The sequence below is a fragment of the Arachis ipaensis genome, chromosome B6 (assembly GCF_059453495.1).
Source record: "Arachis ipaensis isolate K30076 ecotype BB chromosome B6, ASM5945349v1, whole genome shotgun sequence".
Taxonomy (NCBI): Eukaryota; Viridiplantae; Streptophyta; class Magnoliopsida; order Fabales; family Fabaceae; genus Arachis; species Arachis ipaensis.
In genome coordinates this window covers 112166807-112186808 of record NC_142441.1, presented here as the reverse complement: position 1 = coordinate 112186808, position 20002 = coordinate 112166807, and the positions used below count along the sequence as shown (strand labels likewise).

Here is a 20002-nt window from a genome sequence, read left to right as displayed (position 1 = left end):
TATTCAAATTATAAAGTTGGTAGTTGTGAAATAATAAGGATTTCTATATGACTTGGATTAAATAATTAATATTTTAAATATTAATGCTGCTATTTTGGGAAATAGAGAAATTAATTATATTATTTCTAATTTTTAGATTTGGGCATTTTATTGAAAATAATTTGTAAAATTGATGAGCAAATAATATTTTTCCATATACAATTAGTGTTGGATTTACATTGGGTTTCAATTACTATATTCCCAATTTTATGTGAAATTACCATAATGCCCTTAACCCTAATTTTCAAAATGAAACCATAAAACCTTAGCCTAGTTACCCATTTTCCCCATTAGCAACACACTCTCCCCCCTTTCTCCAATTCGATGCGCAGCAGCAACAATGTTTCCCCTCTCTTCTAACAGCAGCAGCAACACTTCCCCTTTTCTCAAACCAATACACTCAGCAACAATAGCAAATCTTCCCCCCTTCCCCCAACAGATCGCAGCACGCACAGCTTCCTATTTCCATGAAAGAAAGGAACTGAGGCAGAGAAGGAGATGGAGATTGAGTTACGGCTGAGGAGAGGTGGAAGGAAGCTCACCGCGTTGCCGTCGCCTCGCCGCCGCGCCAACGCATCTTACCGTCACCGCCGTTGCTAGCCGAAGGGAGAAGGAGGATTTGTTCGCGCCGTCACCACGCGGTTGCTAAGCCGTGTAGTCGCTGACATTGCCAACCGATCCTTGGAGCCTGAGCTGCGCCTCTGTCACCGAACCAGAGGAGCTCATCCTTGCTGAGTCGCCGCCATCATGCCTCTACCGGCGAGCACGAAGAGAGAGGGAGATGGGAGTTTGCACAGCAGAGAGAGGCAGAGCACGACAGGGGAGACCATCGCCGCCTGGGTCGCCGTCACCGGGCCTCCTTGCCGTCGCAAGTCCTGCTTGTTCTGTCACCGGGAAACTCGTCGCTATTGGGGTCTCACCGCTGCCGTTCCTATTGTGGCTCGTGTCGGGCCGGAAAGCCACCATCGCGGGTTGAGGCTGATCCTTTTGCTGCCGTTTCATTGTTGCTGCGGCTGAGTTGCGGCCCTTGGATCTAACCGGAGAGGAAGGTGGTGATGATGGTGGATGTTGGTGCTGGGTTAGCGCCGCTACTACTGCTGGCCGTTCAGAGCTGCTCCGCCGTCTCTGCCGTCGGAGAATACAACTTAGTCGCCGAAAAACTCTGTCGGTAAAGATTTAAATTGAGGTTTCTGCCTTTTTGGATTTCGAGAAAGTTTAACGCTGCGTGATTTTTATAGTGACCCACCGGAGCTTCTGGCCGTCGCCGAAGCTGTTGCCGGGCCTGTTCGAAATTGCAGCTGCTTCGTTTCGCTAGTTCAGTAAGTAATTTATGTTTCAAGAAGCCTCGCGTTAGTATTTGTATGTGTTTGGTTAATGAATATGAGTTTTGGTAACGTAGGGTCGAGTCCTGATTATTATATGTTGCGAATAGTGTTGCTATGGTTATTGCGAAAGTGGCTGGGAGCTGAGGTTTTGGTTGCCGTCAGTTCGAGTTGAGGCGGAAATGGACTTTGTGAGGCATTTGGGTTATGGAATTGCATTTTGAGGTAGGGGCGCTTTCTGAAAACTATATTTTATATTGAAATTATTACATATGGATACTGATGTGAGACAATGTGTATTTGGTGGTTGTAGCAGCCTTATGTATTATTTGATTGTCTCGAGTGATTATGAATGTTTGTTTGGCTGAATTGTTGTGTGGTTTTATGAAACGAAATGCTTTTGAAGTTGATTCTTTTAAAGCCTTAAGATTGAGTTTAATCTGTTGGGAATTGATTTGAGTTGAGTTGATTTTCTTGAGAATGTGAAAAAGAGAATACACTCTTGAATTCAGCCTGGCTTGCTTTAAATGATCTGGTTATTGATTAATGATTGTTACTGAACCGTTTCTTTGAAACTTTAGAAATGAGTTTATTCGGCTGATAATGATTTGATTTTTGAAAAGGTTTCCTTGAAATATGGTATTGAGATTGACTGTTGGATTTTGGCTTGCCTTTAAATTGATTTTGGATTTTGGGCTGTTGGAAAAGGATTGTGGAATGGTTTTGTTGGGACCCGGACCGGGTGGTAAAGTCCAAGTTTTAGGGGAGATGCTGCCGAAATTTCTATAAAATCCGAGTCTTTATTGAAATGTTGTCTGGGAAAAATGATGAGCTGAAGGCTTCTACTATTTTAGTTGAATTATCAAGAAAAGGATTATTCATGCTTTTGAAATGAATTATTAAAGAGGAAATTGTGATTTAGTCTTGCTTCTTAAGAAAGGCATTGTATCTCTTTCAGGAGAAAGTCATTTAGATGAAACTTATGTTTTAAAGCTGTTTTAAATGTGACAAGGGCAATGCCTTTGAATTTGACTTGAGGGTTTCAATTAGAGGAGTTTCAATGACGTTGAAAGAACCTGAATGTCTATTGACAAGTTTCATTTTGAAATGTTTTGATAAAGGTTTTAAGTACTCTTTGAACTCTGAATTCTTGCAAGACTAAAACAATTTTGAACAGTTGAAACGTTCTAGAATTTATCATGGGGGTTGAAGTTAGTTTTGCCTAAGTAAAGGAAACGGCTTGAAAGAAGTAAATGATTACGTGACTCGGTTTGGTTTAGATCCTATTTTGTTACTCAAATCGGAAAGCCAAGGTTTTAATGATTTTAAATGAATTTGGCGAAATGAGTTATGTTATTCTCCCCTAAAGACTTGGGACTCTGCCGAGAAACTTTGTTATAAAATTTCATTATTGGATGGATGATTTTGAATGTTCCAAAATGAATCTTTAACTTTCCATGGTTATGGAAGTTTTGAAAAGAGGATGCCGAGAGTGGCATGGTTTTAAAAGGGGAATTTACCTTGAGTAAAAGTGGCTTATGAGCTTGAGATGATTTGAGAAATGAGATCTTTAAAGCCAAGGCTGAAAAGAGTTGAAACTTGATTTCAAAGTGAAATGATTTGGGAAAAAGTGATTTATGGCTTAAATGCCGATTTTATGAATTGATGATGTTAAATGTGGAAGTGCTGTTTTGTTGTGAGCCGGGATGGCTGTGTATGATTATAAATATTGGTTGGTTTTGGATTGAACCGTGAGCCAAAATGGCTGTGTATGATATGAATATTGGCTGGTTCTGGACTGAACCGTGAGCCGGATGGCTGAGATGGATGTTGATCCATGGATGAGGTTGAATGCATGTATATGCTGAATCATTGATAAATGTGAATGTTGCACTTCCACTATCGGAGATAAGAGTTTCCCTGGGAGAAAGCAGTGGCTAGCCACCACGTACTCCAGGTTGAGACTCGAAGCTCTTTTGAGCCTATGTCGTCAGGGTGGCCGGGCACTGTGAAAGCCCCGGATGAGCTCACCCCCATAAATATTCACCAGTGAGGGTGATGGATATGGATCATGATTATGATCAAGTTTATATTGAGTATAACTCGAGTTGGGGAGACACGACAGAGGGACAGTCCAATGGTTAGCTACCAGGACTTGTCGGGTTGGCTCTATAACCGACATATGATATCATCAGCCACTAGGAACAAGCATGTATCATATGCATTTATGTGACATTGTTTGGGTGTGCATATTGTACTTGGTTTGCCTTTGTGACTATTTGAGATTATCTGCTACTTGCTCTACTTGCTGTAACTGTTTGTTTGTGCTTGAACCTCCTATCTGTGTTTGCAACTGGGACTCTGTTGGATTGTGGTGATTGGTTATTGTTGGATTGTTTGGGCCTAGGGCCGTGGTTGAAATGAGATGGACCGATGGTTGGTTTCGGTTTTGTGGTTATGGTTTGGAAATGTATGAAAGGCTAATTTGGTTTAGCATAGATAAACCTTTTGAAAGACTTTTGAATATTGTTTTAAATGAACAGTTTTCTCTTTCAGAAAAGGATTTCAGATTTCTCTTTTATTGTAAACCTTTGTTTTTAAAAAGGGGCATAAGATGGTTATTAATCACTGGTACGGTTTATCTTCACGTATCCTATTATAGTAATTCCCAAAAACCCTATACTGAGAACCCTTTCGAGGATGATGTTCTCACCCCCCTACATTTTTCCCCTTTCAGGATATGGGCGCAGAAGTCATGAGAAGTTTATTTAGTTGTTGTTGAAATACTCTGTATTGCTTTAGATTATTATTTTTTGTACCCTCGCCTTTATCTTGAGATATTCTGTAAGAGGGATAGGAATTGTATTGTCTAATGCTTGTAATATTATATATATATATGTGTGTGTGTGTGTGTGTGTGTGTGTGTGTGTGTGTGTGTGTGTGTTTGTGTGTGGATGTACTCTTTATGAGCTTTTGTAAGTTGTATGGTATTCGATGAATGTACGTTATCGAATGAAAGTATTCTTTTTGGATCGGCATTGCGGTTTAAAGTTTTAAACAGGCTCATATTTTAGTATTAAATAGTATAAGAGTCATCGTAATGTCCGAGCTATCACAGTTGCGCAGCCGGAAGCGTGAGCTTTGGTAGTTAGGGTGTTACATCTTGGAGGATTGATTTATTTTTAATCAAGTAGGTAGAATCATTTTGCATTTAGTTGCATTCATATAGATAGTTGCATATAGGTAGGGTGCATTTAGTTAGATCTCATTGAATAAATGTTGATATCCTTTGCTTTCTCTTGGTTTAAGCATGAGGACATGCTTGGTTTAAGTGTGGGGATGTTGATAAACCCCATATTTAGAGTTTATCTTGTGTTGAATTTAGAGGGTTTTGTCAACCTTTCTCCCATTTATCCAATGAAATAGCATGATTTTACACTACAAGAAAAATAACTTTTAGCGGCCATTTATTTTGCTTTTAGCGGCAATAAAAATAGCCGTTAATACATTTATCGGCAATTAGACATTAGCCGTCTTATACTTTGCCGCTAAAAGGTTTTAGCGGCAATTATAACATTTGCCGGTAAAGACCTTTTTAATGGCCGCAAAAAATAAATAACTTTTAGCGGCCATTTTCTTGGCAATTTATATAGCCACCAAAAGTAATTCTTAAAATGCAATGTTATTCGTTTTTAGCGGCCATTACTATTGCCGCCAAAACTCATTTTACCGGCAATTTATATGGCTACTAAAAATAATTCAAAATTGTAATGTTATTCACATTTACCGGCCATTACTATTGCCGCTAAAATCTTAAGACTTTTTTTTAGTTATATTATACTCATTTTCTTATAAGCACGAACTATTTTTTCCTAGAATCTCAATTATTTTTGCCAATAATTATTATTGTTATGCATAATATAAATATACTGAAATTAATTACTACAAAATGAGATATTTCATTAAACTCAAAATATTGATACACAAATTTATCTTGAAAATAATAAATCATGTTACAAATCTAAAAAACAAAAAATGCTACAAGTCTATAACTATGTTACATCAATGTAGCAATACAAGTATTAACAATGATCTAAAGTTGTACCTTTAAAAGTAGCCTAGCTTTCGTTTTTAGTAATTGATCTAAGAATTTAAAAGTAAATGAGGAAGAAAAATCATGAATCATGAATATACTAAAGAATCTAAAACTATAAACTTTTGGCTACTTTTCAAGGAATTGATAGCTTGGCAATGTTTTTTGCCTTGACACTAATGACACGGTTCTCCTAGCTTTGAAGTTGGTCTTTGCTCTTGCTTTGAAAAGTTCGAAACCTGTAGCCACGAGGGTCCCTTAATCTTTCTTTTAACCAGAAAAAGCTCCAGAGCACTGCACATAAAGAGACAGCTACCTTGCTAAAACTAAATAATAATTGTTCAGTATATGGACATTATTAACATTACACTTCCTTACCAGGAGCCATACTAAAGCATGAAACATTCAGGTTCAGAAGACATTTTTCTAACTCAGTTCTTTAAACCAGATACTGCATCCTAAAATTTTCAAAAACAATAAAAAACGATAAGACAAAATGTATTAGCTCTATGCTGAGAGAATAAATAGGAAAAAAGTCAATATAAATAAAAATGAACAACTCATGACTACAACTATTCAAGTTTCAAAGTTTTCACATGATCCTGATCTAAGCCATTTAAATAAAATTCATAAACACGCATCATATTGATAAGTTCTGAATACTACAAACACATTGATGTGCCTATGATAAAATCTAGCATGCATTTTGGTGTTTTGTACATGCTAAATTGTAATCAATATATACAAGTTTAGATAGTAACACATCAATGTAGTCCTCTTTACAATTTTAAGACAATAGAACATGAACAGTACAATACAAACACTGGTTGCATATACAATTAGAATTAAATCTTAAGAGAACAGAGGAGTACCAATTCTTTGGCAGGTTTGATATGGCGCACGACGGTGCAAAAGAAGAAGGTAGTGGTGGCCCCTGTGAGAAGAACACTAGAAGATATTATAATCAAGCTTGTAGTAATTAGTTTAAAAATTCTAATTAAATTTTCAAACACAGTACTTAAATGTTTTGTTACTTTGAACCAAAGTAAATTTCCTAGAAGTACCATACTACTGCAGCTTATAGCATGGCAAAGATTTTCAACCTACTAAAATACTACTACTAGCAATAAACAAATCTTGGGGCATGGCACCACTCTTGATTTCTTGGATATCCACAACAGTCAATGCCCCTTTTCAAGAAAAAAAATAAAATACTTAAGAGGTGGAGGGAACATGAACTACAAATAACCGCTTTCAGTAGATGATCTACAAAAAAATAAAATACTTGTGCATCAGCAAGGCATCTGAAATTCAATTTTAGTAGATGATCTGTTCACTGAGCTTTGTTTCCTACTGGACCAAGTCATAGGATTAGATCCCAAAAGCTGTTAAAACATTTGACAAACAAACAAGACTTATAGAAAGATCATATCTCACTGAATAAAAAAAAAGTGAAGAGTGAAAAGAGCTGATGAACTTAACTTGCAGCCTATGGCATGGGCTTCATAAAATAAAATAAACCACTCCATCACAAGCTAAAAAAGCTAGAACATAAATGGATACTAATAAAAAGTAAAATAGTACCAAAAAGAGAGCTTTTTTATATTTAAATTTATTTGGGCATGCAGCATTATGTTGTATTCACCTGGAGGAAATTTCCAAGAAGTGGTGGCAGCATAGGGAAAACTGTGGAATGAGGTGGTTGATGTTGTTGTTGTTGAGTTGAATAAGCATAATCATAAAAGGAGTACGGATATGGCACTGTTCTTTGGTTCCTGCATTGCAGGTTCTAAGATATGGAATAGTTTCTCTCATTCTAGTTCTGTGTTATTTGCATTGTAGGAATAGAGAATCCACACCAAAGCGAATTTCAAAAAAGCAAAAGTAGTTGCTTCAGAACAAGGAAAAAGCTAAGAAAAAGCAAAACATAGATAGATAGATAATCGAATAAGCAAATTCCAATCACACTCCTTTTTTACTTATTTGAAAAAGTCTGATATTATTTCGAGACAAAATGTGAAAAGAGAAAAAAAAAAGAAGGTAAGGTAAGGTTACCTTTTTAGGGAGAAGTTACTGTATCCGAAGAGAATCAGATTCTTTTCCAATGGATTGTGAACATGGATGATAGTTTTGATTATGATTATTATTGTTATTAACATCATTCACTTCTTCAACACATCCATCATCATGTTCCTCAAAAGATTGGTTCCTATGGTGGCTTGATGAAATCCTACCTGCCAAAAACACAAAACAAAATAACTGATTTATAATAATTTAATGAACATTGCTTTGGCCTTGTTATTATTGTTCCTTTTTTGTTTAATGTGATTTCATGAAAATGCCATTAGAAGAAGATTTAAAAGGACATATGGGTTGTCAGTGTTGCTACTCAAATTTGGCATCAACTAAATGCAAAAAGGAAGATACAATAAATGAGGAATAAACAATAATGTAGTTTCGCAGAGATTTTCCAAAGTTATGCATATATGAGAGATCATAGCCTTTTCTTTCAGAACTTAAAAAACATGCCAAGAGAGAAACAACGATGGATACTCTTTGCTTTCAATGCACCCAACTTGTTGTACCAACATTTATATTTATTATTTTTATTTTATGCATATCACAACAATGAAAATAAAAGAAAGAAAAATCTCATTGTTTTGTTGATGATTATGTGCTTTGATTTGAAGTAAAAGTCAAAGAAGATTTTTATTAGTACCTTGTCTTCCCAAGTCATCCCTCATGCTTCTGTACATCTGGTTTTGAAGAAAAAACAGAGAGAGAATGAATATCATGAAATTTTGACCATATATATATAATTCATGTACCACAATGAGTTGTCGCCTCAATAGTCATCACTAGCTTGATAAAAGTAAGAAACAAAATGGTAAGGCAAAACAACACCACCCCATAAAAAAAGCAAGCAGAGGATTAAGAAACAGGGCCATAAGAAAAGCATAAGAGTGATAGCGAGAAGACAAGAGAACAAAGCCGGAGACAAACATCATTGATAGGAACTAGGAAGAAAAGCGAGAAGCTGTGGCTAGTCCGAGGTGCTCGAGGCAGAGAGCACTTCAAAAGGAATTCAATAGCATAAGAAACCAAAAACAGCATCTTTTGTGAGAATCAAGTTTAAAACTGTAGGTATTCAATAGCAACTAGACATCCACACTACATGCCACACTGAATGTTACCTTTGTAGTACAGCTCCATCTAAAGGATCATCAAATGTTAAGAGGATTGAGTAGAATGAACTTTAGTTCTTATCGCTAAGCTTAGTTCGTCCATACAGATTAATTGATACAACTATAAGAATAAAATTTCATATGATCCTAATTTACCTTCAAATCATCTTAAATGTTGAGAATTAGGCAGATCATTTCTAAATGTCACAGTAGAAAGAAAATAATAAATAGCAAAGAGATGTCGCCATATCTTGTATTCTGGATTATCTCGAGTGGGAAGGAGCTCCATACCAAAAGCCTAAATAGCATGCAACCACAAAGATCTCTTCAAAATGGGCACAGGATACCAAAATAGTAGAGACATATAATAGCATCGACTTTTACCTTCTCATAAAATTCTATGGAACCCTTAAGATCACCGACTCGAAGCATCACTTAGCACAAGGGCTTGGGAGTAGGGCCTCTTTCCAAAAGTTCAAATTTGTAGCCATCAGGATCTTCAATGAATGTAATGACCGTGCTGCCTCCCTTGACAGGACCAGGCTCTGTAGTTATCTTGCCACCCTTCACTCTTATTAGTTCCACTGTGAAAACTGTAATGAAGACCAAAAAGTGAATTATAGATCATAGAAGCAACATTGGTAGAACTCAAAACTGTGCAATTTGTTAATATTACCTCTTCGGATTGAAGATCCATGAATTCAATGCTGAAACTATCTTCCCTCTTAAGTCTAACTCCAATGTGCCCTAAGTCGCTAGCAACTACAAATTTAAAATCCTATGATATTTGCAGAATTAACACAAGTATTCACAAAATTAAAAGCGAAACATCATCAGTAGCATCTTCAAATTCGAAAGCAACAATACTTGAAATTGCTGATAAATAAAATTGAGCTAGAAAGAGAGAGAGGAGAATCGGTGAACCTTGTTGCAAACAGCGGCGGAGTTTAAGAAGAGTGAAGGTATGCAGAGAGGGAGAAGCTTGGAGAGTAAGGGCTCAAGCTTGGAATCGTCGTAGATAGCCAAACGAGTGAGCATCTGATCAAGAACCTCCTCAACCTCCGCGTTGGCTTTCCTGCCACCATTAACGATGCTTTAAGATAGGAACCGAACCTAGCAATTGAGATCTGAGACACGAACGAGCAAGAATAGCGATGTTGATCTGAGGGGAGAGGATGAAAACATGAAAAACGATCAATTTGAATGAGTGTGAATCAGTGAAGGATGATAGACGGTCGTCGGCAATGGTAAGACCTGCGGCGGTGGTCAGCGGCGGTGGGAAAAGCTTGAGGAGTTTCTCCTTAGGTTACTTGATTTAGGAAAGACAGTTTGTGAGTCAGCTGAATTAAGAAGACGAGATTAAAAATATATAATAATGAAGTAGCGGCAATATTAATAATTGCCACCATTAATTTAAAGAAAGTATGATTAAAAGTATAAAAAGATAATTATTTAGTGGCAATAATAATAATTGCCATTATAACATACAGCAATAACGGCAAATATATAATTGACACAAAAAGATATCTTAAATAAAAGAAATAGTGGCTATTGTATTATGGCCGGTAAAAATTTGTCGCTAACATTAATTTTTCTTGTAGTGTTATAAATTCTCCTTTAATTGTGCTTAAGAGTGAAAATATGCTTTTTAGGTCCTTAATTGTTTAATCTTGATTTACCTTTGATTCCATTAGATGCCTTGATATGTTTGTTAAGTGATTTAAGGCATAGGAGGCAAAGATTGGATCAAGGGAATGAATGAAAAGCATGTAAAAATGGAGAACTCATGAAGAAATGAAGGAATCGCAAAAGCTGTCAAGCTGACCTCTTTGCACTTAATCGGCCATAACTTGAGCTACAGAGATCTAAATGATGCGGTTTCAGTTGCGTTGGAAAGCTAACATCCGGGGCTTTAAAATGATATAAGATTTGCTATAGTTGCTATACGTATGGTAATGCATATGCGCACTATACGCGCACGCATTATTGCTGCAATATGATCCACTTAAAGCAATACGTGGCCAGCGAATTCTAAAGCCTTGTGGGCCCAATCCAACTCATTTCTGATACTATTTAAGCCAAGAATTGAAGGAGAATCAACATACTTTACATACTTTCACACATTAGTTTAATTTAGATTAGTTTTAGAGAGAGAAGCTCTCTCTTCTCTCTAGAATTAGGAGTAGGTTAGATCTAGATTAGGAACTCTTAGATCTAGTTTAATTTCATACTTTGATTTACTTTTCTCTTTGCAATTCTTCTTCTTCTACCTCTCCTCTCACTAGTTTAGCATTTAATTCATGTGATTTTCTACTTTTATGTTCATGTACTTTTGTTTCTTCTATTTTCATTTCAATGCAATTTATGTTCTCATGTTCCTTTATTGTTCATTTGATTTGTTGTTGTTTGATTTCTTGCAATTGAGTAGTGTAGATTTAATTTCCTTGCACTTTTTACTATGCTTTCCTTTTATGCCTTCCAAGTGTTTGATAAAATGCTTGGTTGGATTTTAGTATAGATTTTGTTCCTCTTGGCCTAGGTAGAGTAATTAGTGACGTTTGGGTTATCTAATTCCTTTGTTGATTGATAATTAGAAGTTGCTAATTGATTTGGATACCACTAAAGCTAGTCTTTCTCTTGGGAGTTGGCTAGGACTTGTGGAATCAAGTTGATTCATCCACTTGACTTTCCTCCATGGTTAGAGGTTAACTAAGTGGTAGCAATGGATAATTTGTGGTCACAATTGAGGAGGATAACTAGGATAGGACTTCTAGTTCTCATACCTTGCCAAGAGCTTTGTTAGTTGTTAGTTTATTTCCTTTGCCATTTATATTTCTTGCCTATTATTCCAAAAACCCCAAACAATATCTCATAACCAATAACAAGAACATTTGTTTGCGATTCCTAGGGAGAACGACCCGAGATTCAATACTTCGGTTTATAGATTTTAGGGGTTTATTACTTGTGACAAACAAATTTTTGTATGAAAGGATTGTTTGTTGGTTTAGAAACTATATTGCAACGAGACTTCATTTGTGAAATTCTAAACCACACAAAAGTCCAATCATCAGTGGGAGACACCCCACCATGGTAATATCTTTTCATTTTCTCTTTTTGTACTTATTGGTAATTAGTTTAAATTCATATTTTTGGTTGATTTGTTGAGTATAATTGATAGTTTAGTATGTTAAATAAGGTTTTATAGTGTTTTGGTAGCTGTTTGGGGGTTTGGAATGCTTGGATTGGTGCAAAAACATAGAAAAAAAATTTGGAAAACAGAGCAACATCCGCGCGTACGCGCACTGCGCGCGTACGCGTGCATCAAGCATTTTCGCCTACCCACGCGGACGCACCATGTACGCGTATGCGTGGATTGAGAAATTCCACCCACAAGCCAAAAACCCGAGATTTGTGCGAACGTTGCGCGCGCATTGTGCCTTTCGCACAAACCAACTCGCACGTACACGCACATGACACGTACGCGCCACTCTCGAAATAAGCCATCGACGCGGATGCGCCATGTGCGCGTACGCATCGCCTCCATTGCACCACCATCCGCGCGCGCGCCATGCGCGCGTACGCGCGGATGTCTGATGAGTGGATAATTTATACGCTTTTTGGCATCGTTTTTACATAGTTTTTAGTATAATTTAATTAGTTTTTAGTATATTTTTATTAGTTTTTAATTAAAAATCACATTTCTGGACTTTACTATGAGTTTGTGTGTTTTTTTGTGAATTTAGGTAATTTCTGGCTGAAATTGAGGGACCTGAGCAAAAATCAGATTCAGAGGTTGAAGAAGGACTGCAGATGCTGTTGGATTCTGACCTCCCTGTACTCAAAGTGGATTTTCTGGAGCTACATAACTCCAAATGGTGCGCTCTCAATTGCGTTGGAAAGTAGACATCCAGGGCTTTCTAGAAATATATAATAGTCCATACTTTGATTAAGGATAGATGACATAAACTGGCGTTGAACGAAAGTTTCATGCTGCATTCTGGAGTCAAATGCCAGAAACAGGTTGCAAAGTGGAGTTAAACGCCAGAAACAGGTTACAAACTGGCGTTCAACTCCAAGAAAGACCTCTACACATATAAAGCTCAATTCTCAACCCAAGCACACACCAAGTGGGCCCCGGAAGTGGATTTCTACATCATTTACTCATTTATGTAAACCCTAGTAACTAGTTTAGTATAAATAGGACTTTTTACTATCTTTGTAAGGAATCTTTGATTAGTTTTTATGCTATCTTAGACTTTCATGGGGGCTGGCCATTCGGCCATGCCTGGACCATTATCACTTATGTATTTTCAAACAGTAGAGTTTCTATACACCATAGATTAAGGTGTGGAGCTCTGCTGTTCCTCATGAATTAATACAAAGTACTACTGTTTTTCTATTCAATTCAAGCTTATTCCTATTCTAAGATATCCATTCGCACCCAAGAACATGATGAATGTGATGATTATGTGACGCTCATCATCATTCTCACTTATGAACGCGTGCCTGACAAACACTTCCGTTCTACATGCAAACAGGCTAGAATGAATATCTCTTAGATATCTAATACAGGGGACCGAGTCCGAGATATTAGAATCTTTGTGGTATAAGTTAGAACCCATGGATAGCCATTCTTGAGATCCGGAAAGTCTAAACCTTGTCTGTGGTATTCCGAGTAGGATCTGGGAAGGGATGGCTGTGACGAGCTTCAAACTCGCGAGTGCTGGGCGTAGTGACAGACACAAAAGGATAGTAAATCCTATTCCAGTATGATCGAGAACCGAAAGATGATTAGCCATGCAGTGACAGCACATTGGACCATTTTCACAGAGAGGATGGGATGTAGCCATTGACAACGGTGATGCCCTACATAAAGCTTGCCATGGAAAGGAGCAGGAATGATTAGATGAAGACAGCAGGAAAGCAGAGGTTCAGAGGAACAAAAGCATCTCTATACGCTTATCTGAAATTCTCACCAATGAATTACATAAGTATCTCTATCCTAGTTTATATTTTATTTATCTTTTAATTATTAAAACTCTATATCCATTTGAATCCGCCTGACTGAGATTTACAAGGTGACCATAGCTTGCTTCAAGCCGACAATCTCCGTGGGATCGACCCTTACTCACGTAAGGTTTATTACTTAGACGACCCAGTGCACTTGCTGGTCAGTTGTGCGAAGTTGTGACAAAGAATTAAGATTATGAACGTGCGTATAAAGTTTTCAGCGCCGTTACCAAGGAATGGAACCGTCACGATTTCTACGCACCAAGTTTTTGGCGCCGTTGCCGGGGATTGTTCGAGTTTGGACAATTGACGGTTCATCTTGTTGCTCAGATTAGGTAATTTTATTTTAATTTTAAGCGTTTTATTCCCTATTTTCGAAAAATACAAAAAAAAAAAATTTCCTTTTTCATTTTTCCCAATTAATTTTCGAAAAATACAAAATTTTTTTACAAAATCATAAAATCAAAAATATTTTTTGTATTTCTTGCTTGAGTCTAGAGTCAACTTTTAAGTTTGGTGTCAATTGCATCTTTTTAATTTTCGAAAAATTATTTTCAAAAATTTCATGCATTGCATTCTTCATGATCTTCAAGTTGTTCTTGGCCAGTCTTCTTGTTTGATCTTCATATTTTCTTGTTTTGTGTCTTTTCTTGTTTTTCATATGCATTTTCAATTTGTTAATGTCTAAAGAATAAAAATTTTTAAGTTTGGTGTCTTGCATGTTTTCTTTTCTTGAAAATTTTTCAAAAATAAGTTCTTGGTGTTCATCATGACATTTAAAGTGTTCTTGGTGTTCATCTTGACATTCATAGTGTTCTTGCATGCATCACATGTTTTGATCCAAAATTTTCATGCATTGAGTCTTTTTGATGTTTTTCTCTTTCTTATTAAAATTCAAAAATAAAAAAAATATCTTTCCCTTTTTCACTCATAAATTTTCGAAAATTTGAGTTGACTTTTTCAAAACTTTTTAAAATTTAGTTGTTTCTTATGAGTCAAATCAAATTTTCAATTTAAAAATCTTATCTTTTTCAAATCTTTTTCAAAAATCAAATCTTTTTCATTTTTCTTTCATAATTTTCGAAAATTCCAAAATGATTTTCAAAAATCTTTTTCTTATTTTGTTTCATAATTTCAAATCTTTACTAACAATTAATGTGATTGATTCAAAAAAATATTAAGTTTATTACTTGCCTAATAAGAAAGGTTCAATCTTTAAACTCTAGAATCATATCTTTTTAGTTTCTTGTTAGTCAAGTAATCAACTTTAATTTTCAAAATCAAATCTTTTTAAATTTCTTTTTCAAATATTTTTCAAATTAAGTTTCAATCACATCTTTTTCAAAATCAATTTCAAAATCTTTTCTAACTTCTTACCTTTTTAAAATTGATTTTCAAATTTTTTTAATCAATCCTATCTTTTTGTTTCAATCATATCTTTTTCAAAACTACCTAACTAATTCTCTCTCTCTAATTTTCAAAAATCCCTTCCCCCTTTTTCAAATTTCTTTTTTTATTAACTAATTATTTTAATTTTTAATTTAATTTGATTTCAATTTTAATTCTCAAAATTTAACTTTAAATTTTAATTTTAATTTAAGTAATTTTCGAAATTTCCTCTCTCTCATCTCCTTCTAATTATTTATTTATTTATTTATTTACTAACACTCCTCTTCATCTAAGAATTCGAACCTACTCCTCACCCTTGTGTTTGGATTCTCCATCTTCTATTCATATCTTCTTCTACTCATATAAAGGAATCTCTATACTGTGACATAGAGGATTCCATATTTTCTTTTCTGTTTTCTTCTTTTTCATATGAGCAGGAACAAGGATAAGAACATTCTTGTTGAAGCTGATCCTGAACCTGAAAGGACTCTGAAGAGGAAGCTAAGGGAAGCTAAAGCACAACTCTCTGGAGAAAATCTGACAGAAATTTTCGAAAAAGAAGAAAACATGGCCGAAAATAATAACAATGCAAGGAAGATGCTTGGTGACTTTACTGCACCAAATTCCAATTTACATGGAAGAAGCATCTCAATTCCTGCCATTGGAGCAAACAACTTTGAGTTTAAACCTCAATTAGTTTCTCTGATGCAACAGAACTGCAAGTTTCATGGACTTCCATCTAAAGATCCTTTTTCAGTTCTTAACTGAATTCTTGCAGAGCTGTGATACTGTTAAGACCAATGGGGTTGATCCCGAGGTCTACAGGCTTATGCTTTTCCCGTTTGCTGTAAGAGACAGAGCTAGAGTATGGTTGGACTCTCAACCTAAAGACAACTTGAACTCTTGGGATAAGCTGGTCACGACTTTCTTAGCCAAGTTCTTTCCTCCTCAAAAGCTTAGCAAGCTTAGAGTGGATGTTCAAACCTTCAGACAGAAAGAAGGGGAATCCCTCTATGAAGCTTGGGAGAGATACAAGGAACTGACCAAAAAGTGTCCTTCTGACATGCTTTCAGAATGGACCATCCTGGATATATTCTATGATTGTCTGTCTGAATTATCAAAGATGTCATTGGACCATTCTGCAAGTGGATCCATTCACCTAAAGAAAACTCCTGTAGAAGCTCAAGAACTCATTGACATGGTTGCAAATAACCAGTTCATGTACACTTCTGAAAGGAATCCTGTGAATAATGGGACGCCTATGAGGAAGGGAGTTCTTGAAATTGATACTCTGAATGCCATATTGGCTCAGAATAAAATATTGACTCAGCAAGTCAATATGACCTCTCAGAGTCTGAATGGATTGAAAGAATCATCCAACAGTACTAAAGAGGCATCTTCTGAAGAAGAAGCTTATGATCCTGAGAACCCTGCAATAGCAGAGGTGAATTACATGGGTGAACCTTATGGAAAAACCTATAATCTCTCATGGAGAAATCACCCAAATTTCTCATGGAAGGATCAACAAAAGCCTCAACAAGGCTTTAATAATGGTGGAAGAAACAGGTTTAGCAATAGCAAGCCTTTTCCATCATCCACTCAGCAATAGACAGAGAGCTCTGAGCAGAATCCATCTAGCTTAGCAAATATAGTCTCTGATCTATCTAAGGCCACTCTAAGTTTCATGAATGAAACACGGTCCTCCATTAGGAATTTGGAGGCACAAGTGGGCCAGCTGAGTAAAAGAGTCACTGAAACTCCTCCTAGTACTCTCCCAAGTAATACAGAAGAGAATCCAAAAAGAGAGTGCAAGGCCATTGATTTAACCATCATGGCCGAACCTACAAGGGAGGGAGAGGATGTGAATCCCAGTGAGGAAGACCTCCTGGGACGTCCAGTGATCAACAAGGAGTTTCCCTCTGAGGAACCAAAGGAATATGAGGCTCATCTAGAGACCATAGAGATTCCTTTGAATCTCCTTATGCCATTCATGAGCTCTGATGAGTATTCTTCTTCTGAAGAGAATGAAGATGTCACTAACGAGCAAGTTGCCAAGTACCTTGGTGCAATCATGAAGCTGAATGCCAAATTATTTGGTAATGAGATTTGGGAAGATGAACCTCCCTTGCTCATCAATGAACTAAGTGATCTGGATCAACTGACATTGCCTCAGAAGAAACAGGATCCTGGAAAGTTCTTAGTACCTTGTACCATAGGCACCATGACCTTTGAGAAGGCTCTATGTGACCTTGGGTCAGGGATAAACCTCATGCCACTCTCTGTAATGGAGAAACTGGGAATCTTTGAGGTGCAAGCTGCCAGAATCTCATTAGAGATGGCAGACAACTCAAGAAAACAGGCTTATGGACAAGTAGAGGACGTGTTAGTAAAGGTTGAAGGCCTTTACATCCCTGCTGATTTCATAATCCTAGACACTGGGAAGGATGAGGATGAATCAATCATCCTTGGAAGACCCTTCCTAGCCACAGCAAGAGCTGTGATTGATGTGGACAGAGGAGAGTTAGTCCTTCAACTAAATGAGGACAACCTTGTGTTTAAAACTCAAGGATCTCCTTCTGTAACCATGGAAAGGAAGCATGAAAAGCTTCTCTCACTACAGAGTCAACCAAATCCCCCACAGTCAAACTCTAAGTTTGGTGTTGGGAGGCCACAACCAAACTCTAAGTTTGGTGTTGAACCCCACATTCAAACTCTAAGTTTGGTGTTGGGAGGTTCCAACCTTGCTCTGAACATCTGTGAGGCTCCATAAGAGCTCACTGTCAAGCTATTGACATTAAAGAAGCGCTTGTTGGGAGACAACCCAATGTTATCTAATTATATTTATTTATTTTCCATTGTTATTTTATGTTTTCTTTAGGTTGATGATCAAGTGAAGTCACAAAAACTACTGAAAAATAAAAAACAGAGTGAAAAATAGAATGAAAAATAGCACACCCTGGAGGAGAACAGTCTGGCGTTTAAACGCCAGAAACAGGCACCAAGCTGGCGTTTAACGCTAGAAAGAAGCATCTACCTAGCGTTAAACGCCAGAACAAAGCATGGAAGTGGTGTTTAACGCCAGAAACAGGCAGCAGTCTGGCGTTAAACGCCAGGATTGCATGTATAGGGCGTTTTACACGTCTAAAGGGTGTAGGGATGAAAAATCCTTGACACCTCAGGATCTGTGGACCCCACAGGATCCCCACCACTTCTTTTCTCTCCTTCACACCTTTTCATAACTCTCTTCCCCAAATTCCCTTCACCAATCACTTCAATCACTCTTTCCCATCACTCCCTCACTACTCACATCCATCTTCTCTTCCCCATAAACCCCACCTACCTTCAAATTCAAAATATTTTCCCTCCCAAACCCAACCCTAAATGGCCGAACCCTAAACCCCTCCCCACCTCTATATAAACCCCTCATTCCTTCTTCTATTTCACACAACACAACCCTCTCTTCTTCCACTTGGCCGAAACCTACTCTCTCTCCCTCTCCTCCATTTCTCTTCTTCTTCTACTTCTTTCTTTCATCTTTTGCTCGGGGACGAGCAAACATTTTAAGTTCGGTGTGGTAAAAGCATTGCTTTTTGTTTTTCCATAACCATTTACAGCACCTAAGGCCAGAGACATCCTCATTGAAGAGAACAAGCCCATCACTAAGAAAAGGATGGAGCAAACAAGAGATCATGGACCTCAACATGAGCATGAGGAAACTCCTCACGAAGAAATCCCTGAGATGCCTCAGGGGATGCACTTCCCTCCACAAAACTATTTGGAGCAAACCAACACTTCCCTAGGAGAATTAAGCTCCAACATGGGACAACTAAGGATGGAGCATCAAGAGCACTCCATCATCCTCCATGAAATTAGAGAAGATCAAAGAGCTATGAGGGAGGAGCAACAAAGACAAGGAAGAGACATAGAGGAGCTCAAGAGCACCATTGGTTCTTCAAGAAGAGGAAGACGCCATCCTCACTAAGGTGGACTCATTCCTTAATCTCCTTGTTTATTTATTTTCTTGTTTTTCGATTTCTGAGCTTTATGTTTATTTATATTTGTGTCTTATTACATGATCATTAGTGTCTAAGTGTCTATGCCTTAAAGTTATGAATATGAATCCATCACCTCTCTTAAATGAAAACTGTTCTAAAAACAAAAGAACAAGAAGTACATGGTTTTGAATTCATCCTTGAAACTAGTTTAATTATTTTGATGTGGTGGTAATACTTTTTGTTTTCTGAATGTATGCTTGAACAGTGCACATGTCTTTTGAAGTTGTTGTTTATGAATGTTAAATATGTTGGCTCTTGAAAGAATGATGAAAAGGAGAAATGTTATTTGATAATCTGAAAAATCATAAAAATGATTCTTGAAGCAAGAAAAAGCAGTGAATACAAAAGCTTGCAGAAAAAAAAAGAGAGAGAAAAGAAAGAAAAAAAATGCCAACAAAAAAAAAGAGAAAAAGAAAAAGCAAGCAGAAAAAGCCAAAAGCTCTTTAAACCAAAAGGCAAGAGCAAAAAGCCAATAGCCCTTAAAACCAAAAGGCAAGGGTAAATAAAAAGGATCCAAGGCTTTGAGCATCAGTGGATATGAGGGCCTAAGGGAATAAAATCCTGGCCTAAGCGGCTAAACCAAGCTGTCCCTAACCATGTGCTTATGGCGTGAAGGTGTCAAGTGAAAACTTGAGACTGAGCGGTTAAAGTCAAGGTCCAAAGCAAAAAGAAGAGTGTGCTTAAGAACCCTGGACACCTCTAATTGGGGACTTTAGCAAAGTTGAGTCAAAATCTGAAAAGGTTCACCCAGTTATGCGTCTGTGGCATTTATGTATCCGGTGGTAATACTGGAAAACAAAGTGCTTAGGGCCACGGCCAAGACTCATAAAGTAGCTATGTTCAAGAATCAACATACTGAACTAGGAGAATCAATAACACTATCTGAATTCTAAGTTCCTATAGATGCCA

General features: G+C 37.0%; 1 protein-coding gene, 1 long non-coding RNA gene and 1 other non-coding gene across 6 annotated transcripts; all 3 read right to left on the bottom strand.

The window, feature by feature from the left end:
• Positions 1 to 5610: 5610 nt before the first annotated feature.
• Positions 5611 to 9026, bottom strand: LOC107604703 (uncharacterized). Of its 4 annotated transcripts, none has more exons than XR_015886148.1 (6): positions 8174 to 9026; positions 7510 to 7684; positions 7100 to 7276; positions 6327 to 6388; positions 5833 to 5912; positions 5611 to 5748 (listed from the first exon to the last, which is right to left on the bottom strand). XR_015886148.1 is itself a non-coding variant. In XM_088491906.1 (6 exons), exons 2-5 carry the CDS (start codon positions 7614 to 7616, stop codon positions 5881 to 5883), a joined length of 378 nt encoding a protein of 125 aa, XP_088348032.1. In that variant the 5' UTR covers positions 7617 to 7688; positions 8174 to 9026; the 3' UTR covers positions 5611 to 5748; positions 5833 to 5880. The 4 variants fall into 4 exon arrangements, 3 of the variants coding, with proteins under 3 accessions (XP_088348032.1, XP_088348033.1, XP_088348031.1); XM_088491906.1 differs by having other exon boundaries at positions 7510 to 7688; XM_088491907.1 differs by having other exon boundaries at positions 7100 to 7229; positions 7510 to 7688.
• A 3-nt stretch (positions 9027 to 9029) lies between these two features.
• On the bottom strand, positions 9030 to 9804 carry LOC107648315 (uncharacterized). Its single transcript, XR_001621862.3, has 3 exons — positions 9564 to 9804; positions 9316 to 9401; positions 9030 to 9232 (listed from the first exon to the last, which is right to left on the bottom strand). It is a non-coding gene; the product is annotated as an uncharacterized LOC107648315 (long non-coding RNA).
• A 6195-nt stretch (positions 9805 to 15999) lies between these two features.
• LOC148562326 (small nucleolar RNA R71) lies at positions 16000 to 16107 on the bottom strand. The gene has a single exon (XR_015886786.1). It is a non-coding gene; the product is annotated as a small nucleolar RNA R71 (small nucleolar RNA).
• Between the last annotated feature and the right edge of the window lie 3895 nt (positions 16108 to 20002).